The 23,595-nt window shown below is 43.4% G+C and overlaps 1 protein-coding gene across 1 annotated transcript in view; it reads right to left on the bottom strand.

Moving 5' to 3' along the window:
• The window catches only part of LOC126234724 (farnesol dehydrogenase-like), a 37,188-nt gene extending 17,775 nt beyond the window's left edge, over nucleotides 1-19,413 (bottom strand). The window contains exons 1-2 of the mRNA XM_049943471.1: nucleotides 19,226-19,413; nucleotides 11,484-11,646 (exon numbers count right to left, since the gene is read on the bottom strand). Coding sequence (XP_049799428.1) covers nucleotides 11,484-11,646; nucleotides 19,226-19,357 — 295 coding nt within the window. The 5' untranslated portion in view covers nucleotides 19,358-19,413. The remainder of the gene's footprint in view (nucleotides 1-11,483; nucleotides 11,647-19,225) is intronic.
• Nucleotides 19,414-23,595: the final 4,182 nt, after the last annotated feature.

The following is a 23,595-nucleotide window of genomic DNA, read 5'->3' as shown; positions in this document are numbered from 1 at the left end:
AATGATCACAGGTCATTTACATGGATGTTTGTCTCCAGAAGCGGTTTCCGTATAGCCTGTTTGGCCAGACTGTGTTAGTTCATTTCCTGGGATTCCAACATGGCCTGAGGTCCACACAAACACCACGGAACGACTGGACCATTCCAGTGCATAGATGGACTCCTGGATGGTTGCTATCAAACGATGGTGGGGGTAGAACTGGTCGATAGCTTGTAGGCTGCTCAAGGAGTCAGTACAGAGAAGAAACGACTTGACAGGGCATGAGCAATGCACTCAAGACCACGTGAATTTGCTACGAGCTCTGCAGTGAAAATACTGCAGCCACCTGGCAGGGAGTGCCGTTCAATATGTCCTCCATGCCATGAACATACACCAAATCAACGTGACCATCAGCCACTGAACCATCAGTGTAAACCACTTTATGGTCCCAGTACATGTCAAGACTCGAGAGGAAGTGAGTTGGAGAACTTCAGGGTTCACCGAGTTCTTAGGTCCATGTGAAAAGTTCAGGCAAAGCTTCGGCCTAGGTGAACACCATAGAGGTGTACATGAATAGACTTCGAGTGTAGATGGTAAAGGCATGGACTCCTCTTCAGACAGACGAGATCTGATGCAAACTGCAATCTTAAGCCCTGACCTGGGCATCCGATGCGGGAGATGAACTGCCGTTGGTTGGGAAAGGAGACAGTAATGCAGATGCTCACAGGAACTATGAATGTGTGCAACGTAACTGGCGATCAGTTGTGCACGCCTAACCTTCAGTGGAGGGACTCCAGCTTCCACAAGGACGCTGGTCACCAGACGAATCCTAAAAGCTCGTGTCGCTAAGTGAACGCCACAGTAGTGCACTGGGTCGAATAAACGCAACGCCGAGGGCGCCGCCGAACCATAAACCAGACTCCCATAGTCAAGGCGGGATTGAACAGGGGCTCTGTAGAGCTGCAGCAGCGTAGAGCTATCTGTGCCTCCTGAGGGCATTAAGGTGCTGCCAGCACTTCCGCTTAAGCTGACGAAGGTGAGAATGCCAAGTCAATCAGGCGTCGAAAAGCAGTCCTAAGAATCTATAGGTCTCCACTACAGTGAGTGGATCGCCATTAAAGTAAAGTTCTCGTTCCCGATGAACGTTATGACGCCGACAAATGTATGACACGACTTCACAGCTGAAAACTGGAAACCGTGGGCTAGAGCCCTTGTGGATTAGATTTACTTTCATGTCAATTGATACATAGTGAGGAGGTCCTCCAGAATGTGGAACATGTCAGAAAAACAATACATGTCAAATATTTACAACTAAAAACAAATAAGCTAATCTACCATTCCACAGGTCCCAAGTGGATTGATCATTTTTTAATGACCACTATATGAGTCATTTTACAAATATTAATGTACTGAATTTAAAATAAAGTTTATTTATTTGTAAGTTAATAAACATGTAATACAACTACTATAATACTTATTTACAATGAACATATTACTGCACTGATATGGTGCAGAAGTTATATTGTACTTATATTTACACAAATCAGTTGGTTTTACTGATAAATTCGTCAATGGAGTAGAAGGAGTTGGCCACCAATAAATCCTTTAGGCTTCTCTTAAACTGAATTTCATTGGTTGTTAAGCTTTTTATGGCTGCTGGCAAGTTATTGAAAATGTGTGTTCCTGAATAATGCACACCTTTTTGTACAGGACTAAGTGACTTTAAATCCTTGTGAAGATTATTATTTTTATTTCTAAAATTGATTCCATGAATTGAGCTGTTGGTTTGAAAAAGTGATATATTTTTAATGACAAATTTAATGAAGGAATAAATATATTGGGAAGCAGTAGTTAGTATCCCTAGTTCCCTAAACAGGCTTCTGCAGGATGTTCTTGAGTTCACACCACATATAACTCTTACTGCACGTTTTTGTGTCTGGAAACTTTAGCTTGGCTTGATCGATTACCCCAAAAAATAATCCCATATGACATTATGGAATGAAAGTAACCATAGTATGCCAGCTTTTTCATTTTTATATCTCGTATGTCTCTCAAAATTCTTATTGCAAACAGATTTGTTAAGACACTTCAGCAGTTCTGTGGTGTGCTCCTCCCAGTTGAATTTATTATCAAGCTGTAATCCCAGGAATTTAACACTGTCCACTTCTATCTTCTTGTCATATGTTAGACATATACTCATGGGACACCCCTTACAAGTTCTGAACTGCATGTAGTGTGTTTTTTCAAAGTTTAGTGACAAAGAATTGGCTAGGAACCAGCGATTAATGTCCACAAATATTTTATTAGCCGATCTTTCTAAGACTACACTTTATTTGCTATTTATTGCAATGTTTGTATCATTGGCAAACAAAATGAACTTGGCATCTGGTAATTTTACTGATGAAAGGTCATTTATACACACAAGAAAAAGTAAGGGGCCCCAAAATGGAACCTTGTATCACCCCACATGTAATTAGTTCCCAGTTGGATGATGCCTGATAGCTTGATACATGTCTCTTTCCTAATAACACCCTTTGTTTCCTGCCAGAGATATAAGATTTGAACCATTTTGCAGCATTTCCTGTTACACTATAATAATCTAATTTACTCAAAAGGATATTGTGATTTACAGTCAAATGCCTTTGACAGGTCACAAAATATACCAGTTGTCTGCAATTTTTTGTCTAATGAATTAAGCACATTTTCACTAAGTGTAGATAGCCTTCTCAATATCAGAGCCTTTTAGAAATCCAAACTGCGACTGACTTATTTGAGATAAGATGGTTATAAAGTCGACTGTACATTACTTTTTCTAAAATTTTTGAGAATGCTGGTAACAGCAAAATTGGACGGAAACAGTGACTTAACTTCAGCATATTTCAGCCATTCAGGAAAGATTCCACTGATAAATGACTGGTTACACAGATAGCTTAATATGTTACTTAGCTCAGAATCACATTCTTTAATTAACTTTGTTGATATTTCATCATACCCACTAGATGTTTTTGATTTTAAAGATTTTATGATAGGCATTTCTGCTGGGGTAGTGAGGGTCAAATTCATATTATGGAAGTTACTTGAAACGTCTGGTCTGAGGTATTCCATAGCACCATCTACCAAACCTGACAACCCCATCTTTTCAGTAACAGTTATAAAATGTTTGTTAAAAAGTTCTGCAACACTATACACATCAGTCACCAATGTATCATTTACTCTTTATGCTATTTGTTCCTTTTCATGTCTGGTTCTACCGGTCTCCTTCACTATATCCCATATTGTCTTTATTTTGCTATCTGATATGACTATCTTTTACTTGTAATATATTGGCTTTGAAATCTGTATTACAGTCTAACATTTTGCAGTATTTCTTGTAATGTGCAATAGCAACAACATCGGAACTGTTTTGGATTGACAGATACAGTTTTCTTTTTGTTTTACAAGATACCTCTATTCCTTGAGTAATCCACGGCTTCTTTGTAGACTGTTCTAACCTTGGTAAATTTTGGGGGAAACCGTGTTCGAATAAGGTAAGCACTATTAGCAAAAGTGTTATATTTTTCATTCCTGCCATGAGCACTGTAAACATCAGTCCAGTGAATGTCTCTGAGGAGTGTCCCAAAAAAAAAAAAAAATAATTTTTGTCTGAGTACCCTCTTGAGCTCAGATTTAACAGATTTTATATCCTGTCCAGTATTAACATTTAACCGAAGGAACTGCATGTCATGGTCTGAGAGGCCATTGACTATTGGTTTTGTAATATGATTTTGTTCATTGAACTTTTCTATAAAGATGTTATCAACGGCTGTTTGTGAGCAAGTGGCTACCCTAGTGGGGAACTTTACAGTGGGACTTAAGTTGAATGATAGTGTTACTAACTCAAATAAGTTCTTATTGGGAGAGTCTTTAAGGAAATCTACATTGAAATCACCAGCAACCACTATTTCTTTGTTTTTGGTTGTTAAATGGGCCAGTACAGTTTCAAGGTAGTTTACAAACAGATTAAAGTTACCTGCAGGTGCTCGATACACAATATTATGAAGGATTTTTTGTGAAATTCTAATTCTGTTGCACATGCTTCCATATGCTGTTCTAGGCAACATTTATGAATGTGTGTTCTTAAATTTATGACAGTTCGTGATGAATGTGGCAACTCCTGCTCTCTCCATTTCTGATCTACAAAAGTGAGATGCTAACCTAAACCCTGTAACATTTGAAAGTTCTATACCAGTGGTCACATGATGTTCAGAGACGCAGATTATGTCAGCTGGGTTTGAAGACTAATTCATCTATGCAGATAGTTAGATCATTAATTTTATTTCTCACTCCTCGAATATTTTGATGCAATAAAGATAACGGACATTTCACATTGACCGAGTTAAAATTGGGTAGAGTTAAAATATCTGCTGACTGTTGAAAATTCTTACCAATAGCTGTTTATGCTGATGTAATAAACTTGTAGGACTGCTAAGCAACACCAGTAGTGGCGGAGCAGACGACTTCTGTATAAGTCGTCTGCATACAGATAAGGTGAGACAGATGACCCGACAGCTGATGCTAGACTTCATGGCCACTAAAAGCAGATACACTCAATGCAGAGCCCTGCAGGACCCACATCTCCTGGATAGGGGGGGGGGGGAGACTATGGGAGGCACCAACTTTGATGTGGAAAGTACTGAGCTATAAGAAATTTTTGATAATCGGGAGCGAGTCCCCAGAGATCCCAATCATATAAAGTGGCAAGGATATGTCGCCAGGTCGCGTTGTAAGCTTTTCGTAAATCAAAGAAGACAGCAGCCTAGATGGCAGACTAAGGAAACTACATTATCAGTGGTAGAGCGACCTTGGCGCCAGTAGGCCACGTGACTCCTGGACCCAAAACCACCGACTTACTATACATTCTAACAGCTTACAAAGAACGTTGGTGAGGCTGATGGGCCGATAGCTGTCCACATCAAGCCGGTATTTGCAAGGTTTGAGCACTTGAATTTTTTTGTTTTGGTTTTTTAGGGCGCAAAACTGCTATGGTCATTAGCGCCCAGTCTGTGACTTAGGAAACGGTAAAACACGAAAATGGAAAGCAGCAGCAATGAGAACGAAACTCAAAAAAATTGGAGAAACTAAAAGCAGAAGGAAAGCTTCAAAATTCACTACAGAAAGGGGTTGGTTGTCCCCAAAAAGAGCTTCAAATGACTGACGTCATCTCACTGGCACTAAAATTCGAGAACGCGATCGGCCGAGCGCGTGTCATCTGCTAAAATGGACGATATATCAGGCGACAGCTGTAAACGGGCGCGTAACGGAGTAAAATAGGAGCACTCAATTAAAAGGTGTCTTACCGTCCACAGCTGAGAGCAGTGGGGACAGAGTGGTGGAGGATCGCCGCTTAAAAGATGTCTATGGCTAAAAAGACAGTGCCCTATCCGGAGTCTAGTTAAAATTACCTCCTCCCGACGACGCGTTCGGGAGTAAGAGGTCCAAGCAAAGGGAAGAGCTTTCACGTCCTGCAATTTATTATGGGGAACTGTCGACCAATGTGCGTGCCATAAAAGAACAACACGACGACATAAAACGCTCCGTAGATCGGCGAAGGGAATCGAACAGCTGGCCAAAGAAGAGAGACTGCAACCTTGGCCGCTATATCGGCCGTCTCATTGCCACAGATACCAAGGTGTCCCCGGAGCCAGAGGAACGCCACCGAGACGCCCCCCAAATGGAGCAAGCACAGGCAGTCCCGAATCCGGTGGACCAGAGGGTGGACAGGGTAGAGAGCTTGGAGAATGAGGAGAAAGCTGAGAGAATCTGAACAGATAACATACTGTACCCGCTGATGGCGACGGATGTAGTGGACAGCCTGGAGAACAGCGTAAAGCTCCGCAGTATAAACTGAACACTGGTCGGGAAGCCGAAATCGATTTGGGGTATCGCCAACAATATAGGCACTCCCTACACCTAACGATGTTTTCGAGCCGCCGGTGTAAATAAATGTGACGTCCGTCATTTGTGCACATAGAGCAGCAAATGCCCGACGATAAACAAGTGAAGGGGTACCGTCCTTGGGAAATTGACAAAGGTCACGGAGCAGGCAGATCCGGGGACGGAGCCAAGGCGGTGCTGTACCCCAAGTTGTCAAGGTGGTTTTAGGAAAGCGGAAGGAAAGAGAATGGAGCAGTTGACGGAAGCGGACTCCCGGTGGTATTAGGGAGGAAGGGCGGCCTGCATACCCTACATCCAAGGAGAGGTCGAAAAAATGTCATGGGCCGGATTTGCAGGCATGGAAGACAGATGGCTAGCATAACGACTCAGAAGGACAGCTCGCCAATTGGACAGCGGAGGTTCAGCAGTCTCAGCATAAAGGCTTTCCACAGGGCTGGTGTAAAAAGCTCCAGACACTAAACGTAATCCACGGTTGTGGATATAGTAGAGACGCCGAAGAATAGACGGCCGAGCAGAGGAGTAAACTATGCTTCCATAGTCCAATTTCGAGCGCACAAAGGCGCGATAGAGGCGGAGAAGGACCACTCAGTCAGCTCCCCATTCAGAACATGGAGGGTGTTGAGGGATCGCAGACAGCGAGCTGAAAGATAGGAAACGTGGGAGGACCAGCACAGTTTTCTGTCAAACATAAGACCCAAGAATTTAGCGACGTCCGAAAACGGAAGGTTGACAGGTCCTAGATCTAAGGAGGGTGGAAGAAACTCCTTACGTCGTCAAAAATTAACACAAACGGTCTTACTGGGAGAAAACCCGAAGCCGGTTCAAGATGGCTGGTCCGTTGAGAGCTGTACTAGATCGCAAAATCGTCCACAAAGAGAGAGACCGAGACATCAGGAAGGAGACAATCCATAATCGGATTTATGGCAATGGTAAACAGTACAACACTCAGCACAGAGCCCTGGGGTACCCCGTTTTCTTGGGAGAAAGTACGGGAGAGAGTAGTGTTCACCCACACCATAAATGTGCTCTCTGCCATAAATTCGCGAAGAAAAAGGGGCAGCCGACCTCGAAAGCCCCAGGAGAACAGTGTGCGGAGGATGCCTGTCCTCCAACAGGTATCTTATGCTCTCTCCAGATCAAAAAATATTGCTACTCTTTGGCGTTTCCGGAGAAAATTGTTCATGATGTAAGTGGAGAGAGCAACAAGATGGTCAACTGCAGAACGATGCTTTCGGAAACCGCATTGGGCAGGTGTTAAAACACTGCGGGACTCTAGCCACCAAGCTAAACGGCAATTCACCATACGCTCCAAAACCTAACACACACTACTCGTGAGAGAAATGGGGCGATAGCTAGAGGGGAGATGTTTGTCCTTTCCAGGTTTCAGAACAGGAACGACGATAGCTTCCCGCCATCGTCTGGGAAAAGTACTGTCGGTCCAAATTCGATTATAAAGGCGAAGGAGGTAAAGCAGACTATGGTATGATAAATGCAGCAACATTTGGATGTGGATACCATCCGGTCCTGGGGTGGAGGAGCGAGAAGAAGAGAGGGCATGTTGGAGTTCCCGCATGGAGAAAACAGTATTTTAGCTTTCGCGATTTTTAGAGGAGAAAGCAAGAGGTCGCACTTCCGCTGCACGTTTCTTCGGGAGAAACGCTGGCGGGTAATTTGAAGAGCTCGAAATCTCAGCAAAGTGTTGACCCAATGAGTTAGAAATTGCGATGGGGTCCACTCATGTATTATGCGCGACAGTGAGCCCAGAGACTGGGGAGAAACTAGGCGCGCCTGAGAACCGTCGAATCCGACTCCAGACTTCCGAGGAGGGAGTGAAGGTGTTAAATGAGCTAGTAAAGAATTTCCAGCTTGCCTTCTTGCTATCGCGGATGACGCGACGGCATCGCGCGCGGAACTGCTTATAGCGGATACAGTTGTCCAAAGTAGGATGGTGGCGGAAAACGAACAGCACGTCGCCGCTCACGTATTGCATCACGGCATGCCGCGTTCCACCAAGGAATTGGAGGGTGCTGGGGCAATGCGGAGTTGCGTTCCGCAGCTGTAAAAATTACGTCTGTAATATGTGTGACCTCATCGTCGACGCTAGGAAAGTGACGGTCATCGAATGTCGCTAGAGACGAAAAATGTGTCGAATCGGCTTGGCCAAACTTCCAGCGTCGCGGGTGCATATAGGGCAGTTGAGGCTGCAGTCTAAGGACACACGGAAAGTGGTCACTCGCGTGTGTATCATCAAGGGCGAACCATTCGAAGCGCCGAGCTAGCGGAACAGGACCGACCGAAAGGTCCAAATGAGAGAAATTTGTCGTGGAGGGAGACAAAAATGTAGGGTCCCCAGTGTTGAGGCAAACTAGATCCTCTTGGTGGAAGACTTCTAGCAATAGTGAGCCACACGGACAAGGATGTGGAGATCCCCAAAGCGGGTGGTGGGCATTGAAGCCCCAACCAGCAAATAGTGGGGTGGAAGCTGACCAAGAAGATGAAGGAGATCAGCTCGTGCCATTGGTGTGGACGATGGAATGTATTCAGTACAAAGAGAGAACGTTTATCCAGAAAGGGAAAGACAGACAGCGACAGCTTGGAAGGAAGTGTTTAACTGGAGTGGGTGATAATAGAGAGTATCTTGGAGAAGAATGAGTCCTCAATGTGCTGGAGTGCCTTCAACAGAGGAGGGGAGATCAAATTGGATGGACTGAAAATGGGGGAGAACAAAGCCGTCATGGGGACACAGCTTTGTTTCCTGAAGACAGAAGATGACCGGCGAGTAGGATCGTAAGAGGATCGACAATTCATCCCGATTGGCTCGAAGGCCGCGGATATTCCAGTGGATAATGGACATAGGGTGAACAGAAAATTGTGGAATGTGACCAAGGTTGCCGTCAACTCAGCGACTGCCCAGAGCTTGCGACCGACAGCATGGAATGGCATTCAGCCGAAGGCAGAAGATCCTGATCCATAGGTTGTTCTGGAGCAGCTCCTGCCACCAGCGATCGGCCGGTTGATCGGCCGCCAGCAGTGCGCCTCGGCGACACAGAAGACGGCCGAGGGCGATTACCGCCAGGTGGTGCTGTAGATGGGACACCTTGGCGGAGAAGGAGATGAACTGGGTTTCTTACTAGCCTTCTTGGAAACATGATGTTTAGATGAAGGAGGAACCGATGGTTGTGAAGTTGGGGTACGTAAAAAATCTTCACGAATATGCTCTTTTTTCGAAGTCTTGATGTCTGACTTTTGGGCTCGAGATTTAGCAGAACCTGATGAAGGGTGAGCCAGAGAGTGGGCAGGCGAAAGTGGGGAGGTTGAACGGGCAATCTTAGCGCTGGCACTAAAGGTAAGGTCACAAGTCTGCGTGGCCACCTCCTTTGTTGGCCGAGGAGAGGCAAGGGCAGTGCTGCATTTTCCTGTCCGAGGCACTGTGGGCTGTCGACTGGAGAATAATTTTCGAGCAGCAAAGGTCGACACCTTTTCCTTCACTCTGATTTCCTGGATGAGCTTTTCGTCTTTAAAGATGGGGCAATCTCTACAGGAAGCAGCGTGGTCACCCATACAGTTGATGCAGCGAGGGGATGGAAGTGGACAAGCACCCTCATGGGCATCCTTGCCACATGTAACACATTTGGCCGGATTGGAACAGGACCGGCTGGTGAGATTGAACTGCTTACACCGATAGCAACACGTAGGGTTTGGGATGTAAGGACGAACGGAAATTATCTCATAGCCTGCTTTGATTTTCGATGGGAGTTGAACTTTGTCAAACGTCAAGAAGACAGTACGGGTTGGAATGATGTTCGTGTCAACCCTTTTCATGACTACGTACTGCCGTTACGCCCTGGTCAGACAGGTAGTGTTGAATTTCCTCGTCAGACAATCCATCGAGGGAGCGTGTATAAACGACCCCACGTGATGAATGTAGAGTACGGTGCGGTTCCACCTGGACAGGGAAGGTGTGTAGCAGTGAAGTACGCAGCATTTTTTGTGCCTGGAGGGCACTGACTGTATCTAACAACAAGGTGCCATTTCGTAATCTGGAACAAGACTTTACAGGACCTGCAATTGCGTCGACACCTTTCTGAATAATGAAAGGGTTGGCCGTGTCGAAGTCGTGACCTTCGGCAGACCAAGAAACAAGGAACTGTGGCAACGATGGAAGGACTGTCTGTGGCCGAGACTCATTGAACTTACGCATGTGAGCTGACATAGAAGATGAGGAAACCATTGCGAAAGTATCCCCCATGATTACCGGCGTCTCTGATGGCGCGCTCCTTCCTTGTGGGGGCCCTCTCTGAGGGCACTCCCGCCTTAGGTGACTGTTCACACCTCAGGTCACACCTCCCGACAAACGGATGGAGGGACCAATCGGCATTTTCGGAAGGTATCAGCTCGGGTAATCACCCCTCCCTGGGCCTGGCAATTACCAGGGGGTACTACCTGTCTACCCGGGGCGGGGAATGACGCATTACCCCGTCACCGGCTATGCATGGAAATGCGTGGTTCGGCCTTCAGACACGCACAGGGAGGAAAAAAAAAAAGAAAGGGAAAGGAAAGAAGAGGGGTGTCAAACGCCGCAGCGGAGAAAAGTGCAAAGAGAAGAGGTAAGGAAAAGGAAAAGAGAAGGACAAAGGAAACACGAAGACTTGCAAGCAGAGAAAGCAGTTTCGAGCGTCTGTCTCCGGATGTAGGCACAAAACATACTCCCAGAGGGGGAGAAAGGAAAGGAAAGAGGCGGAGGTGAGGGGGGGGGGCGAAGATGGGGGATGGGGAAGGATGCGGAAAGGGAAGGAAGGCCACATTAGCTCGTGGTCCTGTGCTCGCTACGCACGTATCCACAAAAGAGTTGTTGACCCCCTGGGGGGAAGAAGTTGTTCTGCTTGATGTTCCTCATTGTGAGACGATGAGCTCTGAAGTTTATTGTGCTGCCCTCAGGAAACAGAAGATGCGACTTAGTGTGTTCATCGCCACAAAAATGCTGAACTACTCCATGACAACTGAAGGCCTGAAGTCTGTGCACCCAAGAGAATCTGATATAACTTCAGTGGACTGTTCCTCATCCACCCTTCAACCCGGATCTCGCACCTTCCGACTCATCTGTTTGGTTGAAAGGATGCATTCACGGGGAACAGTACGTCGATGGGGAAGTTATTGATACATCAGGAAGTTGGCTCGTATGTCGACCTGTAGAGCAGTAGCATGCGTATACAGTAAGAAACTAAGGCCGTCACATGGAACAAAATTATATTGAAAATTAGGGTGAGGAATAATGTGATCTATTGGAATGTAATAAAACCAAGTTGCTTTCAGAAAAAGTGAGTCATTACTAATTGAAGACCATTTTCAGGCAATGTCAGTTCGATGCTGAAAAGGTCACACTTAGACGAAATAGCTACGACGAGATAAATGTTATTCTGTGAATTGTACGTCATGACATAGGCTCTTAGCCACTGGCTGTTATCTTTGGCCAATCAAAAATTCGCTCACTAAACTAAGTTTAAGCAATGGCACTACTATATCAATGCCGCTCCGAGAGAATTATGCTCTCTGGCAGGGGCCGTACTCACATGTCAGCTCGCTCTCTTCTATGATACCAGCGTTATTGACCAAGACGTCAACACCCGACAAGTTATCCTTTATCCACTTGAAGGCTGCGAGAATACTGTCTTCGTCAGTGACGTCCCCTTGTATGGCATGCAACTTCCCTGGAGCATCTGGCAATTCCAACGCCTATGTACAGGAAAAACACATCGAATAAACGTTAATGGCCACGAAGATTTTTATGAATTTATTGTATTTACAACTTTTGATATATTACTCTGAATTAAAAACTATTTTCACCACATAGGTAGTTCTGGAAATCTGTCAACCATATGTAAATTTGCTTTTCTTTGTAGTAATTCCTGGCTGCAATATAGTGTACTGAAGTGAGAGCTGGAAGCGGCTCGAGTTGATACGGTGATGAGCAGAATCACACAAACCGTCGCGCCCTTGGAATGAATGAGCAGAAGCTGGCCACTGCGTAAACCACGAGACAATTTGCGTATTGTTGAGGTACTAATAGCTGATCGTTTGCCAAAGCTTTCTTTAGCGTTTAACATGGACTAAATGGGCAGCGCATATTTGAGATCCGAAATGGATAGTTCGTTTTGAGGTCTATCACTGCCCAACACCGCTTTTCACCTTCGGGCTGCCCAAGTCTTCTGTTTATGCTCGAGGCCAACTGCCGTATTATAGTGCTTTAACATTGCTTCTCTTTTGCTGACAGACTTGCTGGAAACCTTGGTTAGGAAAGATTTAGACTAATAGTAAGGAAAAAGTTGCAACTAAGTAATTTACTTATCGTTTAAAAGCATTGTGAATAACAGACTAATAACTTTCATGACAGTTACTTTAGGTTACGACTATAGTCTATAGAGTATGTGGGTCGTTAATCACGCAATTTCAATTGTTTCCTTGTTGCTACAAAAAATTTCCTGTAAGAGTTACGTTATCCGTGCCTTCTTAATTTCCCTCGTAGCTGTACAGTGAACATATACAGGGTGGTCCATTGACCGTGACCGGGCCAAATATCTCAGGAAATACGCGTCAAACGAAAAAACTACAAAGAACGAAACTTGTCTAGCTTGACGGGGGAGACCAGATGGCGCTATGGTTGGCACGCTAGATGGCGCTGCCATAGGTCAAACTGGTATCAACTGCGCTTTTTTTAAAAATAGGAACCCCCATATTTTATTACATACTCGTATAGTACGTAAAGAAATATGAATGTTTTAGTTGGACCACTTTCTTCGCTTTGTGGTAGATGGCGCTGTAATAGTCACAAACGCATAAGTACGTGATCTCACGTAACATTCCGCCAGTGCGGACGGTATTTGCTTCGTGATACATTACCCGTGTTAAAATGGACCGTTTACCAATTGCGGAAAAGGTCGATATCGTGTTCATGTATGGCTATTGTGATCAGAATGCCCAACGGGCATGTGCTACGTATGCTGCTCGGTATCCTGGACGACATCATCCAAGTGTCCGGACCGCTCGGCGGATAGTTACGTTATTTAAGGTAACCGGAAGCGTTCAGCCACATGTGAAACGTCAACCACGACCTGCAACAAATGATGCCCAAGTAGGTGTTTCAGCTGCTGTCGCTGCTAATCCGCACATCAGTAGCAGACAAAAGTGCGCAAGAATCGGGAATCTCAAAAACGTCGATGCTGAGAATGCTACATCAACATCGATTGTACCCGTACCATAGTTCTGTGCACCAGGAATTGCATGGCGACGACTTTGAACGTTGTGTACAGTTCTGCCACTGAGCACAAGAGAAATTACGGGACGATGACATTTTTGCACGCGTTCTATTTAGAGAGGAAGTGTTATTTACCAACAGCGGTAAAGTAAACCGGCGTAATATGCACTGTTGGGCAATGGAAAATCCAAGATGGCTGCGACAAGTTTAACATCAGCGACCTTGGCGGGTTAATGTATGGTGCGGCATGGGAGGAGGGATAATTGGCCCCCATTTTATCGATGGGGATGTAAATGGTGCAATGTATGCTGATTTCCTACGTAATGTTCTACCGCTGTTACTACAAGATGTTTCACTGCATGACAGAATGACGATGTACTTCCAACATGGATGTCCGGCACATAGCTCGCGTGCGGTTGAAGCGGTATTGAATAGAATATTTCATGAGTGGTGGATTGGTCGTCTAAGCCCCATACCATGGCCCGCACGTTCACCGGATCTGACGTCCCCGGATTTCTTTCAGTGGGGAAAGTTGAAGGATATTTGCTATCGTGATCAACCGACAACGCTTGACAACATGCATCGGCACATTGTCAATGCATGAGTGAACATTACGGAAGGCGAGTTACTCGCTGTAATAGAAAGCTTCTGTATTCACCTTTTATTTTATACAAAAAGGTGTGCTAAATAAGGACGATGAACACAAGTTTCCTTCGGAAATAAAGTGGATGGACAAAACTTCACGAGTTAGCGCCTATTAAATATGGGCCAATGACTAACAGACCTCGGGATTTGTTACATATTACTCTTTCGTCAACCATATGATATGTCTGCTTGTGCAGGTGGCAGGGCTCTAACACATACCAACCTGAATTTCTACTGCAGTAGATCTTAGTGCCATATAAAAATAGAAGGGAAGTTTAGATTGCGTACGACGGGTGCGATAAAGTAGATCAAGAAAGTTACGCGCTTCGTTGATTCTTGATTGAGCAAAACTGTTTCTCGGTGTTTACCCATAGATGTTTTAAGTTTTCGCTCCGTGGAGAGGGACTAAATTAACAAAATCCTTAACAGTTACGGAATACACACTGCAAATACCAGTTTTACAGCAACATGAACAACCAAATGCGCCCTTAGACTGTTTCCGTTGAAACAGTTCGTGTTTCTGATTATCAAGTTTCATGTATTTTAACTCAACATTTGTCGCGTTTCCTTACTATGAAACATTAAGGGTTACCACACATTTTACTAATGCATATTCCACAAAATATATATTATCGTCTTAGCTAATATGAAAATTAATGAACTTCTTGCAGTAAGAAGCATTACTGAACTCTTAACTGAATCAACTAAATTTTTCTGTGTGCAAAGCTGGGAGAGAGTTTCAAAAATTGTTTCTGTAGGGAGCCTTTAGCATTCAAAGTGAGACCCTTAAAGCCCTAATTAATAAAATTAGGTCGTAGATGCGACCCTGTGACGCTCGATTTCGACCCTCTTCGACATACTACTAGTAGAGGGGGAGGGGGGGGGGGGGGAGCAACATTAAAGTCAGTCCTGCAGAAGTGTTTACATCACTACAATTCCGCTCCCGAAAAGAAACTGATTGTTGGGTCATGACTGGATCCGTTTTCGATCAGGTGTAGCCATTAGGAAATTTTTTACATCTCAGTTCTGCAATCTGATACTTTCTCAAAAACCTGATCTTGATCTGATGTACGAGGGCTATTCCGAAAGTAAGGTCCGATAGGTCGCGAAATGGAAACCACGGTAAAAATCTAAAATGTTTTATTTGCAACAGTTAGATACACCTTGCAGCTACTTATCTCCATAGTCGCCGACCCGACTTAGACGTGTATCGTAGCGTTGTACCAACTTTCCCATACCCTCGCTATAGAAGGCAGCCGCCAGTGCTCTCCGCCAATTCTCTACTCTGGCCTACGGCTCGTTGTCTTGTGCCGAAATGTTGTCTTCATAACCAGCGGTTCATGTGACCAGAGCTGAAACTCAGAGGGAGACAATTACGGGCTGTATTGTGGGTACTCTCACATTTCCATTTGAAAACGATGCAGGAGCATCTTCATTGCCCCTGCAGAATGCGGCTGAGAATTGTCTTGAAGACGAAACAGCACGACAGTTATGTAATGTTAGCTGCATAGCTTCAGGGGAAATTTCTCACCAGGCCCCCGTACTTGGCGGCAGACACTATTTTCTAGACATCTTTACGCACTCACTGCGAGCTCAGAAATGAGAAGAGCGACGTGATGCTAACGGGGGTTATACTAGAGACACTACCCAACACATCTGTGCAAAGCTTTATCGGATTTTCATAGTCGTTTCCATTTCGTGACCGATCGGACCTTACTTTCGGAATAGCCCTCGTATATACACCTCCGACGGACAGCCGGTAATTAGGCCTATAGGCCTGCTTTCGACTGTCTAAAATATTCAGATCAGCTGAAAATGGAAACAAATCGGGAACATGTGCACCAACAAAATAAACTTTTGCAACTAGTGTGCATAAAACCCACGAAATTAAAGATTCCCGTTAATTTGTCACACCTCATATTGCAAAATTGCAATGCCAATCTAAGCACGTAGAAGTTTATGAAAACGCAGAACATATAACGTTCGACCAACGCCATTAGCAGTAACAGGTTTCCCCCAGAAGTATATTTTCAACACATCTGCCCCTGACCTCTGGTTCAAGTACTGCCCAGGCAGGAGTTTTTCCCTTCTCCTGGAGACACTGTTTAAGTTGTCCTAAGCATTTCGTCTTATCTTCATCGACGCTCATGTCCCCGAATCAGGCGGTTAAACAGCCACTACTGGTTTTCCGACCAGTAATGCCATACTATTGATTTCATTTCAACGTACCAAAACCACTAGCTTTCCTATCTCTCGCAGCCTTAGGCTTCAGAGCTGGCATGTGATTTTGCAGTAGTAAGATTCCACCTGGTTTGAAACTGGTCCTACGTCATATTTGATCCCTACTGTTTTCTCAAAAAGCAGTGTAGTGATCTAATAACTTTCGTAAGAGTTGGTTTGAAGAGGTCTCCGACTACTTTGTTCATTGGAAATTTTACACGGAAATAAACGCTACACTTATTCCCGCGGAAGGTAAATGACGCCAAGTAGTGTACAGTGGCGTACGATCACAGCACGTTTGTGGCGCGGCCTAGCTGCTCGCACAGCGCCTTACTAGAGGCTGCAACTACACAACGCAGTGTTCCACCACCGCATTCCGCAGTAGGCGAGGATTAAAACATTTTTTCATTTTTAATCTGATAATTATATATGTAGTGTGTTTCATAATAGAATTTCGTGTTCCCAGTTTTGCCACAGGAAACATGAGAGGCCGAAGACGTCCGTCTTCTGGTCGGCTCCTGATCGTTGTCAGGAGGCGGCTAGTATTTGATTACGCAATGACTTCTATTATTTAGAAAAGAAAAGCCCGAATTCCTTTACGTAATCAGTATGAATTTTATAATTACCTAAGCGACCTTTAACAATAACAAAATTGCATTTGCAAATGAAATCATTAATAAATGAGGCGGCTATGAGTTGTACAGAAAACAAGGAGCAGTCTTCCGTCTACGACCAAGATTCCACAGTATTCTCTGCCGTAGTAAAGGCTGTGACATTTATAAAATATGACATGGAGGTAAAGTAAAGGAGAAGAGAATAAGAAATATTCAAATAATTCTCAAAAGCAATTAGGGCTTATTTATAAACAGTATAACTTACATAACTAATTTTCTGACTGTGTTAGTGCGATCATATTTCAGCCTGTCCTGTGCTCGCTTCTTGGTTCACGTCTTTGTCATAAATTACTCATTACTTTTCCCTTCCTTTGAGACTATTCTTGCACCGTTCAACTCCTTCATAACTTTGCCGATTTACAGTATCGAACATAAGTTACTTGAATTTTATTGATTAATAACTTGTCTGCACGCTGGCAAGACCGCTCACTTTTATGGCTTAAAGACGACCTTTACGCTTTCACATTACAAGTAGTAGTACAATAAAATCTGAAGATTTGCAAAGGTTTTTACGTCATTTTTATTTAGATCGAAGCAGAACGCTCAGTTCAGCTTCTGTTAAAATGTTTGACTGCGCAATATATGTATTAGCGTTCGCGCAGTCAGTGACGTAAATTGTATAAAACAAATGTCTTTCAAAGACTAGGTCTCATAAGTTGCTCATTTAATACACAGCTGGGTGAATGCCTGTCCAAGGGTACTCACAGCTTTCATACGACGGAAAGCCCAATAATATTACAAACTGTTTGCAGAAGTTACTTACGGAAGATACTTTTACTAGTGGAATAACGCCCTTAGGCTACAGCTTAAGCCTATCGCAACAGCTGAATAAGGTAAAGTCAAATTTCTAAATAGTATGTACAGAAGGAAAGTAACTACAATTTCAAATTTCACTTAATTTGTAACACGGTAAAACTCTGCTTAGCATACAGAACCATTTTCTCGCTAATTTTTACGGTTTCCCGCGTTTATGTTTCACTACATAAAATGAAAACTTCAGGCAATCTCACGAGCACCAATGGCGGGACACGGAAAGAGATTCTCCAATGAAATCTGAAAGACTACAGCGGTTGAACATTTAACATGGTGATTGGCAAAACTGAGGACTTTTCAGTGCTTCAGCGTGCCTCACTAACATCCATGCTAGAATAAGGAAACGAGTAGCACCTATTTCCAGTAGCGTCAGATCTACGACCGACCACGCATTTGCAGGGAATTCCGTAAACGAAAGAAGACACGAAGTAACTAACAATATAAAAGCTGCGTTTTTGCGCTAATAATCGGCACCCAGTAAGCAATACTATACAAAGACTCACGACAAGAAACTTTAATACTCATTTTGAATGGTAAGAGTATTATTTTGGACGAAGTAAAATGGAGTACGGAATTTTTAGGTATCTCAGTTTGTACATAAACATGAACTGTCTGGAGACATTGCAGCCCCAGCTTTCCTTTTCGTTAGTGCAGAACTTAACATATATACCGATTGGCACTTTTCGCTGGCTTCTCGTTACATTGAGGGGGAAATTTAAAAGCAGAACACTAGTACCAAAGACTAGCATAACCTGAATAATGGATAGCTTTCTCGCACTGGTTATTAGCAAATGGACACATAAGCGAGTGTTTCGCATTTGTGCAGCTACTATACAGTACATCATTTTCCGATATCTGTAGTGGCATACGGAGCACTTCAAGCATATTGTGAAAATGCATACGAAGAATGTCAAAATGCGATTAATGAAATGTGAAATTTGTGTACGAACTGTCACATAGGCTGCTTTTTACAATCAGCTATTTAGTTTGAAGGGGGATAGCGTGACCGTGAGTAAGCCATTTTTATGTACCATTAAATTTCTAACAATAGATCAGTCGTGCAATCATATACTATGAATTTATGCAATGAAAGTAAACAGGACATCTTAATCAGAACGGTAGGTACATATTCGGACTACACTTTCTCGGTATTTTATCGTGCTTTTTCTTTTTAATATAGAAAAATACGTTACGTCTTCGTCTTATTTACTACCCCCCCCCCCCCCCATCCCCCTCTCGATTATAAGGAGCTAATGAATTTATCCTCTCTCTCGATCGAAACAGGACCTTTGAGCGCTTTGACAATTTTTTTGCCTATCTTTCCTTTGCTTCGAAATTTGTGCCGTGGGTCTCCGAGTCAGATGTATGTATGTTTATATTCCATAATCAACATTCTCTTCAGACCATTCCATCACTGTCGCGACTCGTGTTAACAAAACTAAACAATATAGACGAAAGCGTTCTGCAGGGCTACAGCCGAAGCAGAGTGCACGCGAACTCCCTTTGATAGTTCGCCGAAAGACCGCCAAGTAACGGCAGAGTAGAGAATGCGAACCGAACACAGTTTGCTCACTAGCGCCTAGCGTCTACACCAGACTGTTCTCGTCCCTTTTACACGTTCGGTTATGTTTGTATAAGCGTAAAGGAGGCTTAAGCAGGCTGCCTCAGCGAGGGCGGTGACTGATAAAGACACGAGATGAGCTCTGACCTTGACCCTGTCGACCCTCCGCGCCAGGCCGACGACGGTGAGTCCCTGCCTGAGCAGCTCCTGCGTGATGGCGGCTCCTATACCGCAGCTGGCCCCCGTCACCAGCGCAACGCGATCCGCGTACCTCTGCATGTTACAGCACAGACAGTTCAACACCGAACACTCACGGCTGCTGCTAGCAGACTACACTGGCGAGGTTTCGGGTGGTGGCTACGCCGACAGAGTGTTGCCCTAAGCGCCACCTACACGCCGCGCTGCGCTGAGCGCCACCTACACGCGTGCTTATCTCGTCAACAGCCGGCTGTCTTTAGGGCTCTACACACGCACCATCCGACCGAGCGACGAATTGGACATCTGTAGGCGTTTTGACCGACCGACTAATTTTCCATTTCGAACCATCGGGTGATAGCCGAACCCCCCTTCCCCCCCAGCCGCCGCTACTCCACTCAACGAAATATGAGGTGAGTAGCTTTTTTGTACCAACTTCCTGTCAAAAGTTTATCTTTCGTCACTGCGCGTGGGATTAAATACTATTCTAGTATACATAACAAGGTTAGAGGCCGACGACATTTTCTGGGGAAATTTCGTGCGAGGAGTATAGCTTGTTAATTAGTTAGTTAGTTCGTTAGTTGCATGTTCCATTAATCAATTCCACGGTACGGTAGCCGTTATGATGTGGACCGTGTCATGTGCACAAGAAATGCACATATGAAACAGAATTTTTTAATATATATATATATAACAGTACAGAGTTAAAGATTAATATTTCTATTATTTACCCCATTCCCTTAAATGACACAAAATGCATATACAATATTTATAGATTTATTTATTCCTATTCATGAATTCATCTACGGTATAGAAGGAGTTGTGAAGGAGATATGATTTCAATTTATTTTTGAAGCTGGTATTACTGCTGTCTGTCAGACACCTTATTTCATCTGGTAACTTGTCGAAAATTTTTATAGCAGCATATTTTACCCCTTCCTGTGCCAAAGATAGGTTGCGCAAAGGATAGTCTAAGTCCTTCTTTTTACTGGTTTTATAATCATGAATGTCACTGTTGTTTTTAAACTGGTCCTTGTTGTTGAGAGCGGTTCTAGGCGCTACAGTCTGGAACCGCGCGACCGCTGCGGTCGCAGGTTCGAATCCTGCCTCGGACATGGATGTGTGTGATGTCCTTAGGTTAGTTAGGTTTAAGTAGTTCTGAGTTCTAGGGAACTGATGACCTCAGCAGTTAAGTCCCATAGTGCTCAGAGCCATGTTTGTTGTTGAGAGCAAATTTCATTAGTGAGTAGATGTATTGTGAGGCTGTTGTAAGAATTCTTAATCTTTTAAAAAGATGTCTACAAGATGTGCGACTATGAACCCCACACATTATTCTAACCACTTTCTTTTGAGCAGTGAATACTTTTTGTCTAAATGTTAAGTTACCCCAAAATAGTATTCCGTATGAGATCAGAGAGTGAAAGTATGCAAAGTATCTTAACTTACTAATTTCTATATCCTCAAAATTGGCAATTATTCTGATCGCAAAAGTTGCTGAACCTAGTCGCTTTAGGAGATCCAAAATATGAATTTTCCACTTAAGATTCTCATCTATATGTACACCCAAAAACTTAATATTCTCTACCCTGTCTACTGACTTTGTTGATGTGTTATGTTTATTGAAGGAATAATATAGATGCAAGAAATGAAGCATATTTTTCATTTTTTTTAACGAATCCACAATGGTTTTGTGTGGCACATAGACAGAAGAAAAGTCTGTTGACCTTTTATTTCCAATACTTATCGGGAAAAAATTTAAAAATCGAAATATCGAATTTTAATATATGTTAATTGATAAAATATACTTGCTTCATTGTTACAAGTGATAAAAAAAGTCCAGTCAGTATCCAGCCTCCCTGCTACTAAGAGCAAAGTGTGGGACTTTTTCTACAGTTCTAATAGTTGCTGCATGCTTCATTTCTTATGTATCTGTTGTATTTTTTTAATGATGTACGTCACCAGTTTTTCTTTGGATTTGAAATGAGTTTCTTACAGGTCATCTTTTATAATACACAACACACAAAAAAATAATAACCTATATATGAGCATCTTTTGTTTTATTTATTTTCTTTCACCCTGATATATTTCCTCAGTCAACTAAAAATCATGTCGCAGGTTTCAAGAATCATTTTAGTTAATAACTGCGGGGATACAACTGCACTGAATCTGTGGTCCTCTTAACTTTTGCCAGTTGCTGTCATAAAATAGCTGTCAGCCTCTCCCTGCAGCTTAATGCCTCTCTTACGACTGCATTCTTTTACGTTAACAATGGTTTGATATGTTCAGCAGCTCCGAAATACATGATTTGTCCATTCTTCGATAATTACGAAGATCTTCGGTTGCTAGCTGTTGATGTAACAGAACATGGGTAAATTTCTTTCCTTACATTAGCCACATCTTTGCCTACAGCTTTCGCTCGGCCTGTTTTGCCCTTATTACCTCTAAAACAGCCAAGCAAAACCCCATTTTTTTCTGTTTAAAACGAAGCGGGTGTCGTAGAAAATAAACACAATGAACTTAAGATAAGCAAATCACAATAACACGCCTGCGCAGTAATCGGTGAGTGCAGTCGGTCGGTCGGTCGGTCGGTCGGTCGGTCGGCCGGTCAAGTGGTGTATGTGCAAGGGACTTAACGGCTGGTATTATACTACTAATTTTTTGACAAAGTTGGTTTGTCAAATATTTGACATGGTGTAACACAGAAATTCTGTCAAATGCTTCCTTTCGTCAATTTTATTTTATAAAATGAAGCGCCTCTTGTTAAGGGCCCTACACATTACCAATTTATTAGCCGACCGATCGACCAGTTTCGCAGCAGACTAGACACATCCAAACCAACTGCACTCAGCGATTACTGCGTCGTCCTGTTCCTATTTCTGGTGGTGATTTGCTTATCTTACGTTCATTGATACATGAAACGTATTTACAGTTGCGCATGTGGACAATGGAATGACGACAACGCGGACTTCCCGGTCATCGCGAGCGGTCGCCTTTACCGTCAGGCTATCCGAACATGCTTCAGGGCCAGACCCAAACTTCCATATGCCCTCAACCAAGTGTCTACAACCTGCAGCCGTACATCCAGAATGTGCATTCCCGTGCAGGGGAGACATTTTAATTGAAGGTAGCTATGCTAGTGTCAGCAGATAAATACAATATTGTAGAGCCTGTGTTGTTCAGAAGTACAGCGCAATGATCCTTGCATGTATGTCCAAAGGTACATTGCATCGCACTTCTGAACAACACAGTCTCTGCAACACCATATCGTATCATATGTTCACTGAGGTCATGTTCTACGAGACCCTTGTTATTACACGGACACAAAAGTTGGGATTTGCCTTGACTGTTTCGCAGCTAAGGAAGTCAAAGAAAGCCGAGAGAAGTTGTGGGTAAATAAATCTATAATGTAAAGGAAGAAATTCACCCCCGCTCTGTTACCTAAGGAACTGGCAGGTGATGATTTTCGGAATTATTTAAGAATGAGTGAAAGATTCTTTTCGGATCTGCTGAACTTCCTCAAACCACATTTGAGGAAAAAGAATGTACTCATGAGAGAAGCTGCATGCTGCGAGAAGAGATGTTAGTTATATTATGATTTCTGAACACTGCCAGAAGTTACGAGGACCCCCCATTCAGAGCAGACGTATCCCCACAATTATTATTACAGTGGTTCATGGGATTTTAGTTGCATGAGGAAATGCACCACGGTAAAGCAAACCAAATAAAACATTATATTCCCGTAAACTTTATGAATTTTTTTATGTATGTAGCACAAAAGAAGTCCCCTGCAAGCTTAAGGAACTCGTTTCAAATCAGAAGTACTATCTTACTAATTGGTGCTAATATAGGCACGATCATGTTACTGATTCTTTGTGTTTCATTAAAACAGAGTATCATCGTGAGATGTCGTGGTACTCTGAATTTCATTTGAATTAGTACAGGGAATATTTCATTAGCTTTGTCCATTATTTTAGTGAACACAACAGTTGACATCAGAGACAAATTAATCATCAAGATAATATTTTCTCACATTATCTGAAACAGTATGGCAACACTCAGGTAGTTTACCAATTCCACGCCTGTAGAAGCCCACTGGATCTGAGGTAAAGATGTTTTCAACCAGCCTTGAAGTGTATTTTCGTCCAAAGAGGAATTTTTTGACTGTTCTTAGATAAGTAGCTTGAAAAATTGGGGCCTTAACCTCAGAAAAATAAGTGTTTGGTGAATGAGTTTTCAAAAACCTCCACAGTTTTGTTAGCGAAATCGGCAGAGTGCGTTATCGTGTAGTATCTATATGTGATGAAGTATTGCAGGTCGTTTTT

The sequence above is a fragment of the Schistocerca nitens genome, chromosome 2 (assembly GCF_023898315.1).
Source record: "Schistocerca nitens isolate TAMUIC-IGC-003100 chromosome 2, iqSchNite1.1, whole genome shotgun sequence".
Lineage (NCBI taxonomy): Eukaryota > Metazoa > Arthropoda > Insecta > Orthoptera > Acrididae > Schistocerca > Schistocerca nitens.
The sequence above is the reverse complement of the archived record's forward strand: the minus strand, read 5'-3'. Positions and strand labels throughout refer to the sequence as shown.